Below are 15,159 nucleotides of genomic sequence, written 5' to 3' on the forward strand. Positions count from 1 at the left end.
TTCCTTCCATGAAGGACAAAAACAAACAAACCAAACCAACCAAACAACGAAGATGGACAATCTCCATCTGATGGATTTTCTAGGTAGACTTATGAGAAACTGTCAATATATAAAACAGGTCAAAAACCTTTTCAAAGGAGCCATCAAAGTCAATAATTCCAGATCTTGCAAGAAGACTGAAAAATCTTCAAAATGCATTTAAAACTGAACTCTTAATAAACTGCATATTTAAGTCTCAAATTGTTTTCAAGTTGTAACCAAGTAAATATGCAAAATTTGGGTCTACCTATCCAAGGGTTCCCTACAAAAACACTAACAGTATTTCTAAAACCATTGACCTATAAGCAGAATGCAGGTGTAGCTTTGGTGGATTTAATAAATGAACAGAAAAAAAAGCCTTTCTTTCTAACCACCAATGCACAAACCTAAGACATTTTTTGCAAAATCCTAGGTTTAAACGAAGTTTAATAATTCTAAATAAACCCTTTTCCTTGACAATGACATTCAATGGCGTCTTTCAATTTTTCTAGTGACTTCACTAATGAGGAATAACTTTTAATATATGATATAGTGGTTGTAGCCTGTTCTTTGGAAAGACAGAATTGATGAGACAAAATGTATCCCTCTGACTCGAACCTCACCTTATGGATACCTTGCTCTTTTAAACTACAAAAACCATACCAGTCGCCTCAATACACACTTTTCTACTGCTGGTAATGTCTCAGAAAGTTGTAATCAGAAAGCTCTCAAAGGAGCAGAAATTTACATTGGGTGCATCACTCTTTTTTATGATGATAAACTCTTTTAACATATTCACAGATTACATAGAACCTGTTGTAAGGTATTATTCTGTAAAACACCAGTGTCTCAAAGCTTGCTGGGGACACAGATGGACTTGTTCAAGTCCAGGCAAGCCCTGGGCAGGGGTTGAGAAATCCTTTTCCTGGAGAACTTTGATGGACAAGTCCAGGGCAAGGGTTGCGAAATCCTTTGTCTGAAGGACACAGATGAACAAGTCCAGGCAAGTCCTGGGCAAAGGTTGTGAGATCCTTTGTCTGGGGGACACAGATGGAAAAGGCCAGGAGCAAGGAGAGATGACTGCAGCTAAATAGCTGTGAAGCAGTCTTCTTGTGGACTTATCTCAGGATGATGGCCATTTCAGGGGGAACTCACATGACTCTTGCTCAAGCGCCCAGGGATGTCAGGTAGGCAGGAGAACAAGTAGGATAAAAGAGGAATCGAAAACCATGAGGATAGGTGTCTGACTTCAGATTCCTTACTATGGAATTCCTGCATGCTGACAAACTCTCCTGGGCCTGCTACCTGAGCGCTGTTGCTTCCTCCTGGATTGGCTCTGCGGCTGCCTCCTGCTACCTGCTTGCTGCCCAAGACCGGCCACGCTGCTGCTCCCCCCCCTTGCTGCTTCTGCCTCGGACCTTCAAAACCATACAACGGGACCACTGCAGGATCCTGGTGGTGAGTATCCCTGCTTTACACAATTCTTGCTTCTTTCCTATCTTTTCTATCACCCTCCTTCCCTTCCCCATCTCCCTGATTAGGATTTGTAATAAACTGGATGGACTAACATATGAACCGTTGTTTCTTAATCTCACGCCGAGTATACAGATATTAAAAGAACCTCATCTCCCTCCTATAAATTGGAGCGAGACACCTGTAAGGTGAACAAAGACCAAGCTCTAAAATTAAATGGCAAGAACAGACATTGCTGTCATACAACTTTTCTGGACGCTTCAGTCCTGAGATGCAAGGGAGCTTAAAAACTGTAAAATTTGCTTTTCTGTTATAGAATGTATTTGCAGTCTTAACTGTTGTACAAGAAAGCTTGTGATGTGAACACTATTACTTCAGGTAGATAACTCCTATGATGTCCATATTGTATTTAGTGACTCACCTAGACAAAGAAGATTCAGAATTTTACAAAATTTCTTATTGATGTAATGTACAAAATCATAATGCTATGTATTTGAAGAAAGTCATAGTTATTAAAAATCCCACACACAAAAAAAAGCCATGCCAACACATTCAAATTAAAGAATTACAGTGACACAAATTTAAAAATTATATGCAAACAATTAAAAAATATTTAGTCAGAAGTGCAGATCAGTTAGTTTTACCAAAAAACCTTCTGGCCACATAAGAGTGAATTAATAGATTTGTTTGAAGCCCACTTTTTTCTTACCTCATCAGATCCTGGGCTAAATTCATATCCAATTGCATAACATTTGAAACCATAAAAACAAGCTTTTTCATCTTTCACATAGTCTGATGCAGTCTCCAGAGAAAATAGAGCTTCATTTCCTTATAGGAAGTAAAATAACACAAAAAATAAATTAAAAGGAACTTGTAATATTTCTCCTCTTTTGGAATATATCTGTTACATGAACATAAGTGAAATACAGACTTTGTAAGTAATACGTGAAATAAAATAACATGCAGAAGAACACTTCAAAAAATAAACCTAATATAAACATAGTCCACAGATACACAGTTGATGGCTCATAACAGTCTCTTGCCATCTTGGATGGAGACACTTCATCAACTTTGTTTTCTAGAACGATTTTGCTGAAAAGTCAAACTTATAGTTAATTATTTTAACAATCATAGAATGTTTTGGATTGGAAGGGACCTTTAAGATCACCTACTTGCAACCTCCCTGCCACAGGCAGGGACACCTCCCTTAGACCAGGTTGTTCAAAGCCCCATCCAGCCCAGCCTTGAATGCTTCCAGAGAGGGGGCATCCACAACCTCACTGAGAATGAACATTAATAAAAATTTTTGTAAATTATATTGATTACCTGGCAATACTAATACCATTGTAGGCCATCCTGAAGATCCTGAGAATTTTTTGAGTTCTATCCATGAATTAAGATTTTCATGAACAGAAGCATGTTTTGGTCCAAATCCCAGACTCTGTGCAATTCTGACAGGAATTAGTAAACGAAGAACATCCTCTGATTGAGCAGTGCCACACTGAGTGTCAAATTCTATTGTTATCCATCTGACACATTCAGGAAAGGTTACCTAAAACAAAATAGTAGAGAAAAACCTAATTACATGCATGTGTTGTGGGACTTTTTTGTTATACCTTTAAAGAAAAGCAAAACAAAACACTACTATTAAGTTTTGGGATTTCTTTTGCCTTCCATTTTTAACGTTTCAGGCTATGAAAATGATTCAATTGTGTAATTTTGCATAGTTTTAGCACGCTTTACATTAACATAATTTATTTTTGAAATTCAGATACGCCTGAAATGCTTTACACTAAACTATGTTTTAACTTACATCCAGATTAAGTATTTATGCTTAGGATACCATTTGTGTTTTTTTCTGTGTTGAAGAACCTTCTCAAATACCTTTTAAAATGCAAACCTTAAAAGACACATTCAATGTCTGCTTTGCCCAAACCTGCAAACAGCAGCTGAAGCATTTTATGAATATAGTCTGCGTTAAGACAGCATACAGTTACAGTATTTTAGAAGTAGTAATAGCTAGTTACTACCAGCTTCAGATAGGCTCCATAAACTTAAAAGAATAAGAATCATCATAAATAAGAATCATCACTTCAGGAGTATCAGATAACTAGTTATCTTGGATTCTTGGATTTACTGTTTTGAAATCAGTGTCACTACAGAACTCACTAGTTCTGGAAACAAAACAGAGGATTTTTTTTTCAGACAGGTAATTTATGTCTCTGCCCTTTACTCAGACAAATAAAATCATTCCCTCTCAACTGACATTCTGAAAATCTAGTTTAATCAAGTTACTTATGTAAGGTAAACTGAATTCCACTTATAGTGACTCAACACAAGAGAACATCAGAGACCAAGAGAAACCATAATTCAAGTGAATGTAATTTGTGAAGAATTTAAATGGCAGACCAAAATAGCAATGCAAGGATCCCTATGTTACAGATATATATGAATTTAACCAGAACTGATGCTAACCGTTTTCACAAAGCATAGCTTCAGTGTTAGATAAGAATGTCTGAGACATGATTAGATAATATCTGTTAGATAAAGAATTCCAAATTCTGCAGTCTATACAACTAGAGCAAATAAACTGTGTATGACAGAAGGAAAATCTAAGAATGAGCAAATTTAGATGCTTTCAGTCAGAAACCTGAATCGAAGGTTACATTTACATGGTCCCTTTATACTTAGTAAAGAAACAGAACGTTCTTCAGAAAACAGTACATTCATAATACATACAAAACAGTTTCCTATATTAGACAATATGAATTCTCATCCAGCATTCTGATAAAATGAAAATGATGTAAAAAAAATTTAAGAAATAAAGAATTTAAATTTAAGATCTAGTGTTTACCTTGTAGTGTGTAACACAGGCAGGTTTATAGGGATGTTCACTTTCCACAACAGCATAGTGATTAGAGGTAGTACAAGCTGAAAGCCCTTGCTCTGGCTGGTTTCCTGTAGTGCTGTCTGTAGACTGATTGGGGTTAAAAGCTGGAGGAGCATATTTCTGATTCAGAACTGCCACAGAAGGAAGTAATTGTTGTACTAGACCAAAGACCTCTACAGCAACCTGTAACATAATGCCAAATACACTAAATTATTACTTATGACTGGGTGAAAAAAACCCACAAACGTGCATTTCTTGCAACCACTGCAGAACAGCTGTTTTGGATATTCTCAATAAATCACTATCACAATTCATTCTGTCACATTTTCCAACTTTGCATCTACATAATCCTTGCAGAAAAAGCACACTCGGTTCATCTCAAATAAGAGACTTATAAAAAAACAGAATAAGAATCTGTATTTGCAACTGTAAGATATGTACATTAAAACACCTTCTCCAGCACTGGAAAGTTGTAACATGAATGAACAATTATTAGTTGACAGAAAAGAAACATTGTCTAAAAGTCATACTCCTGTCATAGTTTATTTCCCAAGAAAACTGTTATTTTTCCAATATTAAACATTTTTAATATACATACAAGATAATACTGTCTAATAGCTAGGAATTAGTGACATTTGTAAATTCAATGATAGTTTTCAAAATTTTCAGACACATTTAATCATGCTTTGCTTAAAAGCATGAAAAGTATTTTTATTCATAGGTTACGTATTCCCATCTGTAAATTTGATATAAACAAACTTTGTTTAATAAATAGCTACCACTGCTTTGGATATTCATTGTAAAATCTGAATTTATATAATATTTTAAAAGTTTACTCCATCAATATTCAACAATAAGTAATAAATCTAGATCCTTCTAACTTTGTCTTTTCCTACTGTCAAAGCTGTATTTTTTAATTTACTTCCTTAAGGTTTGTGTTTTCTGGTTTTTGTTGTTGTTGTTCTTTTATGATGACTTCAACATAAATTAAAAAGTCACAGTTAAAGAATGACATATTTTTAAAATTCCTGTCTCTTGAAAATTTCCTGATGAGTCAAGTGGCCAAACATAAAACACTAATTCATAAAATCATAAAAAAAAACATCATGTAAAGATTTTTCAGAGTAAACCTTTTTCTTACATAACATTCTTTTTTCTCAGTAATTTCTATTGAGGAGCATACCTTGGGGATTGCTGCTGCAACTGGTCCTATGTAAGCTATTATGAGGGGAAGCAGCATTGAGAACAGACTGGAAGAGCTGAGTAGTTCTGGAATGTCTTCAGCTAAAGAAAGATAATTACAACACAAGTAATATTCTTTATAATAATAACTGTATCATTGTTGAAAGCACATCTTATTTTTCTTGTTTGCTTCTTATTAATCTTCTAGCTTCTACATTAGTTTTTACTATAAGCTACTTTCATTAGGCAATGTAATTCAAAATCAAATTACAAATGTGCAGAGTTCACCTGAGATAAGCATGTCATTACATACAGTTCTGTATTAAAAAATTTCCTTGTTTTATAACACAATTTTATTCTTTGCCATTTTGTATAACTGTGTTTCTATGCTATAAAACCTAGTGAAACATGTCCCTCCCAGCACTCAAAATCAATTTCTGTAACAGTACTTAAATACTATGGATTCCTTTGATACAGCTTAAAAGCATTAAATTTTAAGACTAATGCCTCGATTTCTCAAAAACAGATGTTTAAGCTTATAAATGCATTACATTTATCAGTTTTCCTGCTACTATCAGTGTGCAAAACATGCAATAAAATTTGGAAGTGACCCAATGCAGAATCTTACTAGCTTTAATATGTTTGCTAAAATGATGAACAAGTTTATATGAAGTATATGCCTATGACAGCTCAAGTGCAACTCAAAGACTTAGAAATTTACCTCCAGTTCATTATCCCCAGTTCAATATGTATAGCTGTGACATTTTAGAAAAATAGTCTCTGAAGACAGAAGAGACATATCACAATTGCTTTGTCACCAATTTTCTACTCCCAAATCCCTCTAACAAAGAAAGAAGATTTGAAAAGTCAGTTTTAGAAGTCAATTATCAAAAATCTTACCATCCACAGCAAGAGCCCTGTGCAACAGGTCTTTGGCTGCTCGTACAACAGCACTCACAACAGAAAGAGCCCTGCTACAATTTTTGTCTTCTTCATTAGCTTTATTCAAAAGCTGTGATTGCAGATCTCCGTCATACTCACTCCTGGATGGCAGATTAAAAGTAAGTTCATAAAATAGAAAATTACCTCAAAGACGGCTGGCTTATTTTTGGCACAGAATAATCAAAATAATTAATTTATAATAAAATAATAAAAGAAACAACACAAGTCAACCACCGAGGATAACTTGGAGACAACACCACAGTATTTGCCCTTTGCTATTGTTTTATTTTTGTCTGACAGTAAATAAAAGCATGTTTCTTAAATGTCTGCTTTGACTGTATGTCTTTCAAATCTTAGAAGTGTATTCCTAAACACTTTATAGGAACTAGTAAAACTCTTTCAATTAATATTTCTGTGCTATAACTGTGAAAAAGATTCTCACTCCCCATTCTAAAGATTAATTTTGCTTTTGAAATGCAGTGTAAGGCTTATCCTCAACAAATAGTTTTCTTTTTAAAATCTACTCTAAGTCAAACTAGCTTCTTCTAATGAAGTATAATTTTCCTAAGACATTAAAAATGTCTATTTTGATTTACACTTTCAAAGCAGCCCAATCATGACTACAAACCAATTCAAGTCTTTAAGATGACAGTGATTCAGTTTTTGCGTAGACAACTGAAATCACTCTGTCAAGAGGTAAATTTCCCATTTTACTGGATTTCTTATGTTTAGAAAGTTTTGATCTCCCAAACAGTAATACAGAACATTAAGATTCCAGAACTAGCAGCTCTGCATGCTCAATGACTTGACTTTACATGGAATAGTTCAAAGTAAAACCAAATGAAACATACAGCAGAGAAACTTCTCTATGACTTCAAGAAAACAATCCTACAGAAAGGTGTTTTTTTTTTCACTGCCTCTTAGAACTGTAATTTTGCTGTCAGTCTCACAGCTTTTTAATTTATATTTATTAGTCACTGACACTGGATGCAACTAAATATTTCCAATAAATCCTTCCAACACACTTCTGTCCTAATAAGAAACATGTTAAATCCAAAGACTGAAATTACACTGAAAGAACATGTTAATTCTGCTGAAGAATTAACACACACAGTCCAGATGCGTTTATTTCTGTTATATCTCTTTAAAGAAAACACAACTGTATAGCAGCATGACTGTTCTCATTAACTTTTCTTAGAAATAGATCATGGTAACACACAAACCTGTAATACAGAATCTGTGGAATTTGTCCCCGTGTTTGGTTTGTGCCATTACTGCTCAGACTACACGTACTAAAAGTAAATGTTACACCATCAGGACACTGAACTGTGGTCATTCCTCCATCTCCATTGGCAGTTCGGCTTCCGTAATTCCTTAAACGAACTGCATATTTCACATTTTCCTTAAAAAGGAGAGGCAAAAATAATAAACAATATAAAACAAGTATGTAAGTTAGGCTTCACAGTTTTATGAGAGTTTTACTATCCTGTAGTTCTCCGGGTCTTCCTTTCTCCCTTTCTTAAAATTGGAGTAATGTTTCCCATTTTTCAGTCACCAGGGACTTCACCAGCAGCCATGAGTTTTCAAATATGGAAATTAGCTTGGCAACCACATCAACTATCTCTTTCAGAACCCTAGGAAGGATATCATCCAGCCCCGTGGGACCTGAACAGGCTGGAGAAAATGGCCCATGAAAACATAATGAGGTTCAATAAGGCCAAGTGCACGGTGCTGCACTTGGGTCTGGGCAATCCCAGATATTTATATAAACTGGGGGAAGATCTCCTTGAGAACAGCCCTGTGGAGAAGGCCTTGGGGGTCCTGGTGGATGAGAAGTGTGCCAGCACTGTGAGCTTGTAGCCCAGAAGGCCAACTGTGTTCTGGGTTGCATTAAAAAAGGGGTGGCCAGCAGGGAGAGGGAGGTGATTGTCCCCCTCTACTCTGCTCTTGTGAGGCCCCATCTGGAGTACTGCATTCAGGCCTGGGACCCCCACTACAGGAAGGATGTGGAGCTCTTGGAGTGGGTCCACAGGAGGACCACTAATGATCATGGACCTGGAGACCTCTCCTATGAGAAGTGGTTGAGGGAACTGGGCTTGTTTAGCTTGGAGAAGAGAAGGCTTCGGGGAGACCTCATTGTGGCCTTCCAGTACTTGAAGGAAGCGTTTATACGCTCTGCAGGAGGGGGAACGGCTGTTTATGAGAGTGGATTGTGATCGGACGAGGGGGAAAGGTTTTAAACTGAGTCAGGGGAGGTTTAGGTTAGATATTAGGAGGAAGTTTTTCCACTCAGGATGGTGACACACTGGAACAGGTTGCCCAAGGAGGTTGTAGATGCCCCATCCCAAGACGCATTCAAGGCCAGGCTGGATGTGGCTGTGGGCAGCCTGGTCTAGTGACTGGCAACCCTGCACATAGCAGGGGGGTTGAAACTTGATGATCATCGTGGTCCTTTCCAACCCAGGCCATTCTATGATTCTGTGATTCTGTTATAGTTATTATTTTTCATTAGTAACTGACCAAAAAAAAAAAACAGAAGTCAAAGGTGCTTCATGCTCCCAAGCTGCGGAATAAAACTTAGTAAAGAATTACTTTGGTACCAGGACCAGGACTACTTAACATCTTTGTTAGTGATGTAGGCAATAGGATTGAGTGCACTCTCAGCAAGTCTGTGAGCAATACCAAGCTGCATGATGCTGTCAACACACTGGAAGGATGGTATGCCCAACAGAGAGACTTTTATTTACCTTCAGTGGCACAACTTTGTCAAGTCTAATTTCAGCTATGTCACTGGGAGAATCGTCTGTGGTGTAAGTTCCTTTAACCAACTCTAATGATGTCCATCTATGAGAATGAGTTGAATCTCCAGTATGATCACTCTGAATCAAAGAAATAATGTCATTTTAGTATGTTTACATTATAAATACATAGCACATATGCAAATATGTGTCTTCAACTATGCAAATATAAAATGCTTTCTTGCAAAATTTGTTACACAAATAATTATAAATAAAAAAAAAATGTTTAGAGTTAATTGTGAAGCTTTTCAGTTAACAAGGAAATTACTGAGCAGACAGAAAATATTTCATAGCAACCTATGCTTGTCCTTCGAAAGAGATTATAACAGTCACTTAAAATGGACAGCTGAGTTTAAAAGAACAGAAGTGTGTCTTCATCACAAGAATACAAAGTATGTATGTTATAGGTGGGTATTTTAAAAGCACAACAGATGTCTTCAGTCTGACTACACTAGCAGACTATTATTTTATTTTTCTAATTATTGGAGTACTTTTTTTTCTTATTTTCTTTAGCAGTACATAGAGAGATACCTGTTTCTAACTTACATTTAGAAGTGAAAAGCCTAATACAAATATTATCTGTAATTAAGATTTCAAGGTCATAATTGACTTAAAGAACCTACTGGATGTTGTATGTAGCTTGAAACACCACAAAAATCGCTACCACAACCTAAGCAAAAAACCTTACAGATGCACTGGTAGCTTAGACTGCATTAGCATGTTACAATATTTCATTGTGTAATACATTATGGAAAAATATTTTCTTCAGTGTTTTTTTTTCAAATGCAGTACTTACATCATCAACTAATACTTCCAGCTCATATTCATGAATTCCCCCTCCACCGTAAACAGAAAATCCTACTACAACGACACCAGCTTTGTCCACTGAGAAACATATTGCATCAGGAGATCCATTCCCAGTATTCCAGCTTCTTCCCTGACTTGTTTTAGTGAATCTGTTTGGAGTGGATTTGACAGAATGAAGAGAGTTCAGTCCATCAACCTATAGAAAATTAAATAAAAGCAGGAAAAGTTAACTGCTAAATACAAGACAACTTAAGAAAAAAAAAGTAAAGTGAATTAAAATTTCAGATTTTCAACTGGATAAATTTCAAACCAACTCAGACATAAAGACATAAAAGATGCCACATATCAGCTTCTTTTTAATATTATCTCAAAAAGTAATACGTTTTCTGGTAATTATGAAATAGCGAGAGAGAACTAGAAATCTTATTTCTAAATTTTTCACATATTTTAACATATATAATATGACTCATCAAAAAACATAAAATTTAGCCATGCTCCAAGAAGAATAGTTGCATATTTCTGCCTTAAATATGGTCAAGACCAAGAGAGTAAAGAAACAGATCTTACATAATAATAGAAACATATTTAATCAATGCTATCAAAAGTAATGTACATTCTGTGGAAAAAAAAAAATTGCTGATAGTACATAAACTGGTATGTGAGTTTAATAAAACTGAATAAATTCCTATCATTTAACAATATGATAGCTTCATACATAAGCATCTCTGGATTTTAAAAATTTAGACTCATTACCATTCTCAATTTTCCAATACAAAACAAATTAGCTGGAGACAGTCTAGTGAAAGAACACATATATGCAGGAATTTGAAAAATTTATTATTTAATATTGAATATGTAAAGGACAATAATATTAAAGAGGATCAAGTGTATACAAGAGAAAGTTACACAACCCAAAAAGCAAATTCTGACCTGCAGTCAAAAGCAGGCAGTGCACATGGAGGACCCTATGACAAAATGAGAGGTAGAAAAACACTCTGAGATGTGGCACTGCCTCCAATGAGCTCTAAAACAATATATTTTGAGTGTGTGGTTGCAAAAAAGAAAAATACTCACTTTGTAAAAAAAAATTAAAAAAATTACAGTACTCTTCAGCCATAATGAAGTAGCTATTTTTCAACAGTATTCAACTAACAGTGAATATATATGCTTTTAAAAAACTTAGATGTCTGAAAGCTACTGAGAACAACTCCAATATCTCTGAAAGATATGTACATTGATAGAACCATTGTCACAGTCTGTACGACTTTCATAATATATCTGTTCAACGACTTCTAGGAATGAACTTAAGAAACTTTACCTCAGATCCTAATGCTGATGCTGTAAGCTCACTCACAATACTAGCAAGCAACCCACAAGTATTAGAAACCAGATGTGAAGAGAAAAGTTCATTTTCTCGCCTAAGGGTGTTCCGGACTGGTAAAACAACAATGACCAACATCTTTTCCAGCACTTCCCGAAAGCTTGTCATCCCTGAAACATTTTCTTCACTCTGCACGATGAAGACAAAAATATTGTTTATTCTTTTAAAATTTGCTTTTTGTATATTACAAACATTAGGTAATTGAAGATTCAGTGACAGATTCAGTCTTGTGGGTAAAAAAAAAATATCTAAATACTCTCAAGGCTATCACAGCATGTACTCCTTTAAAAAAAAAACAACAAAAAACAACTAGATATTCTTAATTTCCAGAATGAACTGGCATTCACATTGTTTACTATCTAGGAAAAAATACATAGGTGTCCTATCAGGAGGTAGTATTTCTTACAGCCCTCCTTGACATATGGAGTTTAAGCATTAAATAGATTACAGCTACCAAATGAGCTCTCCACACCATCATTTCTCCACTGTCTAAAAAGAAACTCAGAAGGTTTTCGGCTTTGTTGTTAGTGAAGAGAATTTCTGTGCAAACAAGAAAGACAAAGCCAAGGACAAGAAGCTAATAAAAACTGGTTTTCCATCCTGAACTAGTAATGTAAAATAAATCTAAGCTTAGGTACCCACTATCTCTTCTACCTAACAGTGATATCCACTTTTTTTCAGAACAGTTAACCATGAAAGTCATTCCCAACAAGGAAAAATAAAGCTAGCTCTACTGATTGGAAACAAAGGTTTGTCTTTCTCACTATTTTATCTCCCATGAATACTCAACACTGTATGCACAGGGAAGTCAACAATCACATCATGCAAACCTGTATTGATAGCCACACAGAACGCTTGATCTTTAGATGCTAAGAAAGAGCTGTATCTGAGATGAAAATACTATCTTAGCATTTAGCAGTTTGGGATAGATATTTTTTTCATTAACTTATGCAGCTGCTGTCTACGTCCATAAAAATACTAAGTACAAAAATGGTCTACAGAGAGATGTTACATGTGAGAGACATGGTCTCAGAAAAACAGCTCTGTTTTGAACTTACGTTTAGCTAAAGTCTTTATTTGCTCCACAGTTTTGTTATTAGCAAACTCAACTTTTATTTACCTTGTATTAGTCACAGTTTTGTAAGACCTTAATCGTTCTTGTCTTCTAAATAGAATATTATTATCAAGCAGTCCCAGATCTTTTTCATCTTTACCCTTTATATTCCTGTATATCTTTTCTGAAATAGAAGATACTACAACTGCAAAAATACAGTGTTCAATATCTTTTTATCAGGATAATGTTGAAAACTATATGAACTGGACTTTCCGTGTCTAAACTGCTCACTGACTCATTTGAAGATTACAGTTTTTGAGACATGACTTTTTCTTATCAAAGATGAGTCCTCTTATTCTTCCTCAAAGCACTGGATCTATCTGCATACTCGCTCCTGTGACCGTGTGCAAAAGCTGAGAAACTGTCGCAGGAAAGACTGTCCAATAGAAGATTGGACAATTCTGACAATTCTGAACTATATTTCCCCTAGATTAACATTCAAAAATAAACAAGAAATCTTTTTCTGAAACAAGAAAGAACTGTATGAAGTATTTCAGATCAAAAGATAAAAATTCACTAAAATACTGAGAACTCTTGAAAACAATTTTTTTAAAAAAGAAAGCACTTAGGCAAATACAGTTTCATCCTTATTTAGTCAAAATTTGAATGTACATAACTTTTCTTTGTTGCAAAGTAAACACATTTTGAGATTTTTAAAGTATATCCTGACCTGACTCAGTTTTTCCATATGTGAAACTAAAAGGGGGAAACGATGGGCCAGAGCAGAGTCATTCTCAGTGCTGACTTGTTTGACCACTGATCGCAGCAATGCTTCTCCATCATAAGCAATTGGAAAGATAGAGGTCAGTTTTACTGACGTGTGGCAGAGAGCAGACATAACAGCAGCAAGAAGCCGACTACTGGAGGTTTTGAAATTTGCTTCCTGGATATCCTAAAAGCATAAAAAGAAGTAATTAGAAAGGTACTGCTGTATTCAAAGTTAGTGAGGAAAAACAACTTTTGAAAGGAATTTTTTAGTTTTATAACAGTTATAAAATTATTTAAATAAACTATTTTATTTACTTATAGCTATCCTGCGAATTTTATATTAACTTCTCCTAATGAACTTTCATTTAGATCTTTCATATTGGAATAATTAAAATTCATTGTCTACCATGTATTAAAATAATAAACCCATGAAAACTACTTCTGAAATTAAGAGACCCCTCAAAGTCTTCTTATAATTAATCAAAACTTAATTAGACTAATATGTTAAAGAACTGGTTCTTCCCTCTTGAATTTTAATACAATAAATGGATTTTCCAGCCAAGAAACAAACTATTTAGATATCATTGCAATCTATGCAAACAAACAACTAGAATGCTTAGACAAGGGATGATTGTTTGTAATTAGCAAGACAGTCAGAAAACCCTGCACATAGGATAATGCTGCTAGTATCTCATCCACTATGCTGGATGAGAGCACAGTTGCAAAATTTAATAATGAGAAATTATTTAAGAAATTATTCAATTATTACTGATAAAATTGTATAAAAATATCATAAATATGCTTTTAATCAATGTGCAGCAACAGAAATCATACAGTAAGTGTGGACTACACACTGAAAAAGCAGCTGCTAATAGCTACAGTAGATTTTCTTCACCGTCCCAGAGAAAAAATCTTTTTGTAAAGGAGACATAAGTTTCTATTTGCTAAATCTGTAATCATCTTCTTTTTTTTCTTTTTTTTTTCTTTTTTTTTTTTTTTAACCATAGCAGAATTCAAACTGCAATTCAGGATAAACACAAAAAATGAATAATGAATTTAAATAGTGCTTAGCTTATTTGAGCGTAAGAGCAATCTAAGTTGTAATATTCACTTGTGACATTTTAAAATACCTGGTCCAAACAATTCAGCAAGTCACAAAGACATGCCCACTGGAGAGATGGCGTTGGATAAAATGAATGAAAGCAAGCTGTAAAAGTATTATGGCATTCTTGAAGAACAGCTTCTAAAAGACTCAAGGGCTGACTGAGATATCCTTGAGGATCATTGTCCAACTTGACCATGCAATGATCAACTCCTTCAGATAGAATTTTTCTCAGCAAAGTCCTAGTTTTTCCAATGCAATCTGCCAGTTTACTGGTTTCTTCTACAACCGCCTTAGCTGTTGCTAGGTTACAAAAAGAAGAGCATTAATGTATGGCAAATGAACCATTTTCATATAAAATGCATATTGTACAAGCAAGTAATATAGCTAGAAATTAGCAACACTGATCAATCTATATTTAGAGAAGTTAATTTCACAAAGCAAAACAGCAAAGGGTGTTAAGGTATATCAAAGAAATTGGAACATCAGAAACTTCCAATTTTCCAGTTTTTCATAATACATGCTGCATTTAAACATATGTACTGCTAAACTATAGGCATGAAAAACATTTAAAATTTAAATTGTATTCATTACCAAAGCAGCTACTATGCAGAGAAATGCAAAAAAATAAGAAACAAAATAGACTAAAAGATCCTATCAATTGTAACCAAAAACGGAAATACACATGAGTTTCAATGCAAACATACGGTGATGGACAATCGTTAAGCAGTTAATTGCAAATAC

General features: G+C 34.8%; 1 protein-coding gene across 1 annotated transcript in view; it reads right to left on the reverse strand.

Annotated features, from left to right (window-relative positions):
• The window catches only part of MYCBP2 (MYC binding protein 2), a gene marked incomplete at both ends in the record, with an annotated part of 201,920 nt that overhangs the window by 83,610 nt on the left and 103,151 nt on the right, over nt 1-15,159 (reverse strand). The window contains 11 exons of the mRNA XM_079534526.1: nt 2,201-2,319; nt 2,818-3,043; nt 4,346-4,564; nt 5,565-5,665; nt 6,464-6,606; nt 7,729-7,907; nt 9,253-9,384; nt 10,100-10,306; nt 11,429-11,620; nt 13,276-13,497; nt 14,444-14,718. Coding sequence (XP_079390652.1) covers nt 2,201-2,319; nt 2,818-3,043; nt 4,346-4,564; nt 5,565-5,665; nt 6,464-6,606; nt 7,729-7,907; nt 9,253-9,384; nt 10,100-10,306; nt 11,429-11,620; nt 13,276-13,497; nt 14,444-14,718 — 2,015 coding nt within the window. The remainder of the gene's footprint in view (nt 1-2,200; nt 2,320-2,817; nt 3,044-4,345; nt 4,565-5,564; nt 5,666-6,463; nt 6,607-7,728; nt 7,908-9,252; nt 9,385-10,099; nt 10,307-11,428; nt 11,621-13,275; nt 13,498-14,443; nt 14,719-15,159) is intronic.

This window comes from Tetrao urogallus, assembly GCF_951394365.1.
Source record: "Tetrao urogallus genome assembly, chromosome: 1".
NCBI lineage: Eukaryota > Metazoa > Chordata > Aves > Galliformes > Phasianidae > Tetrao > Tetrao urogallus.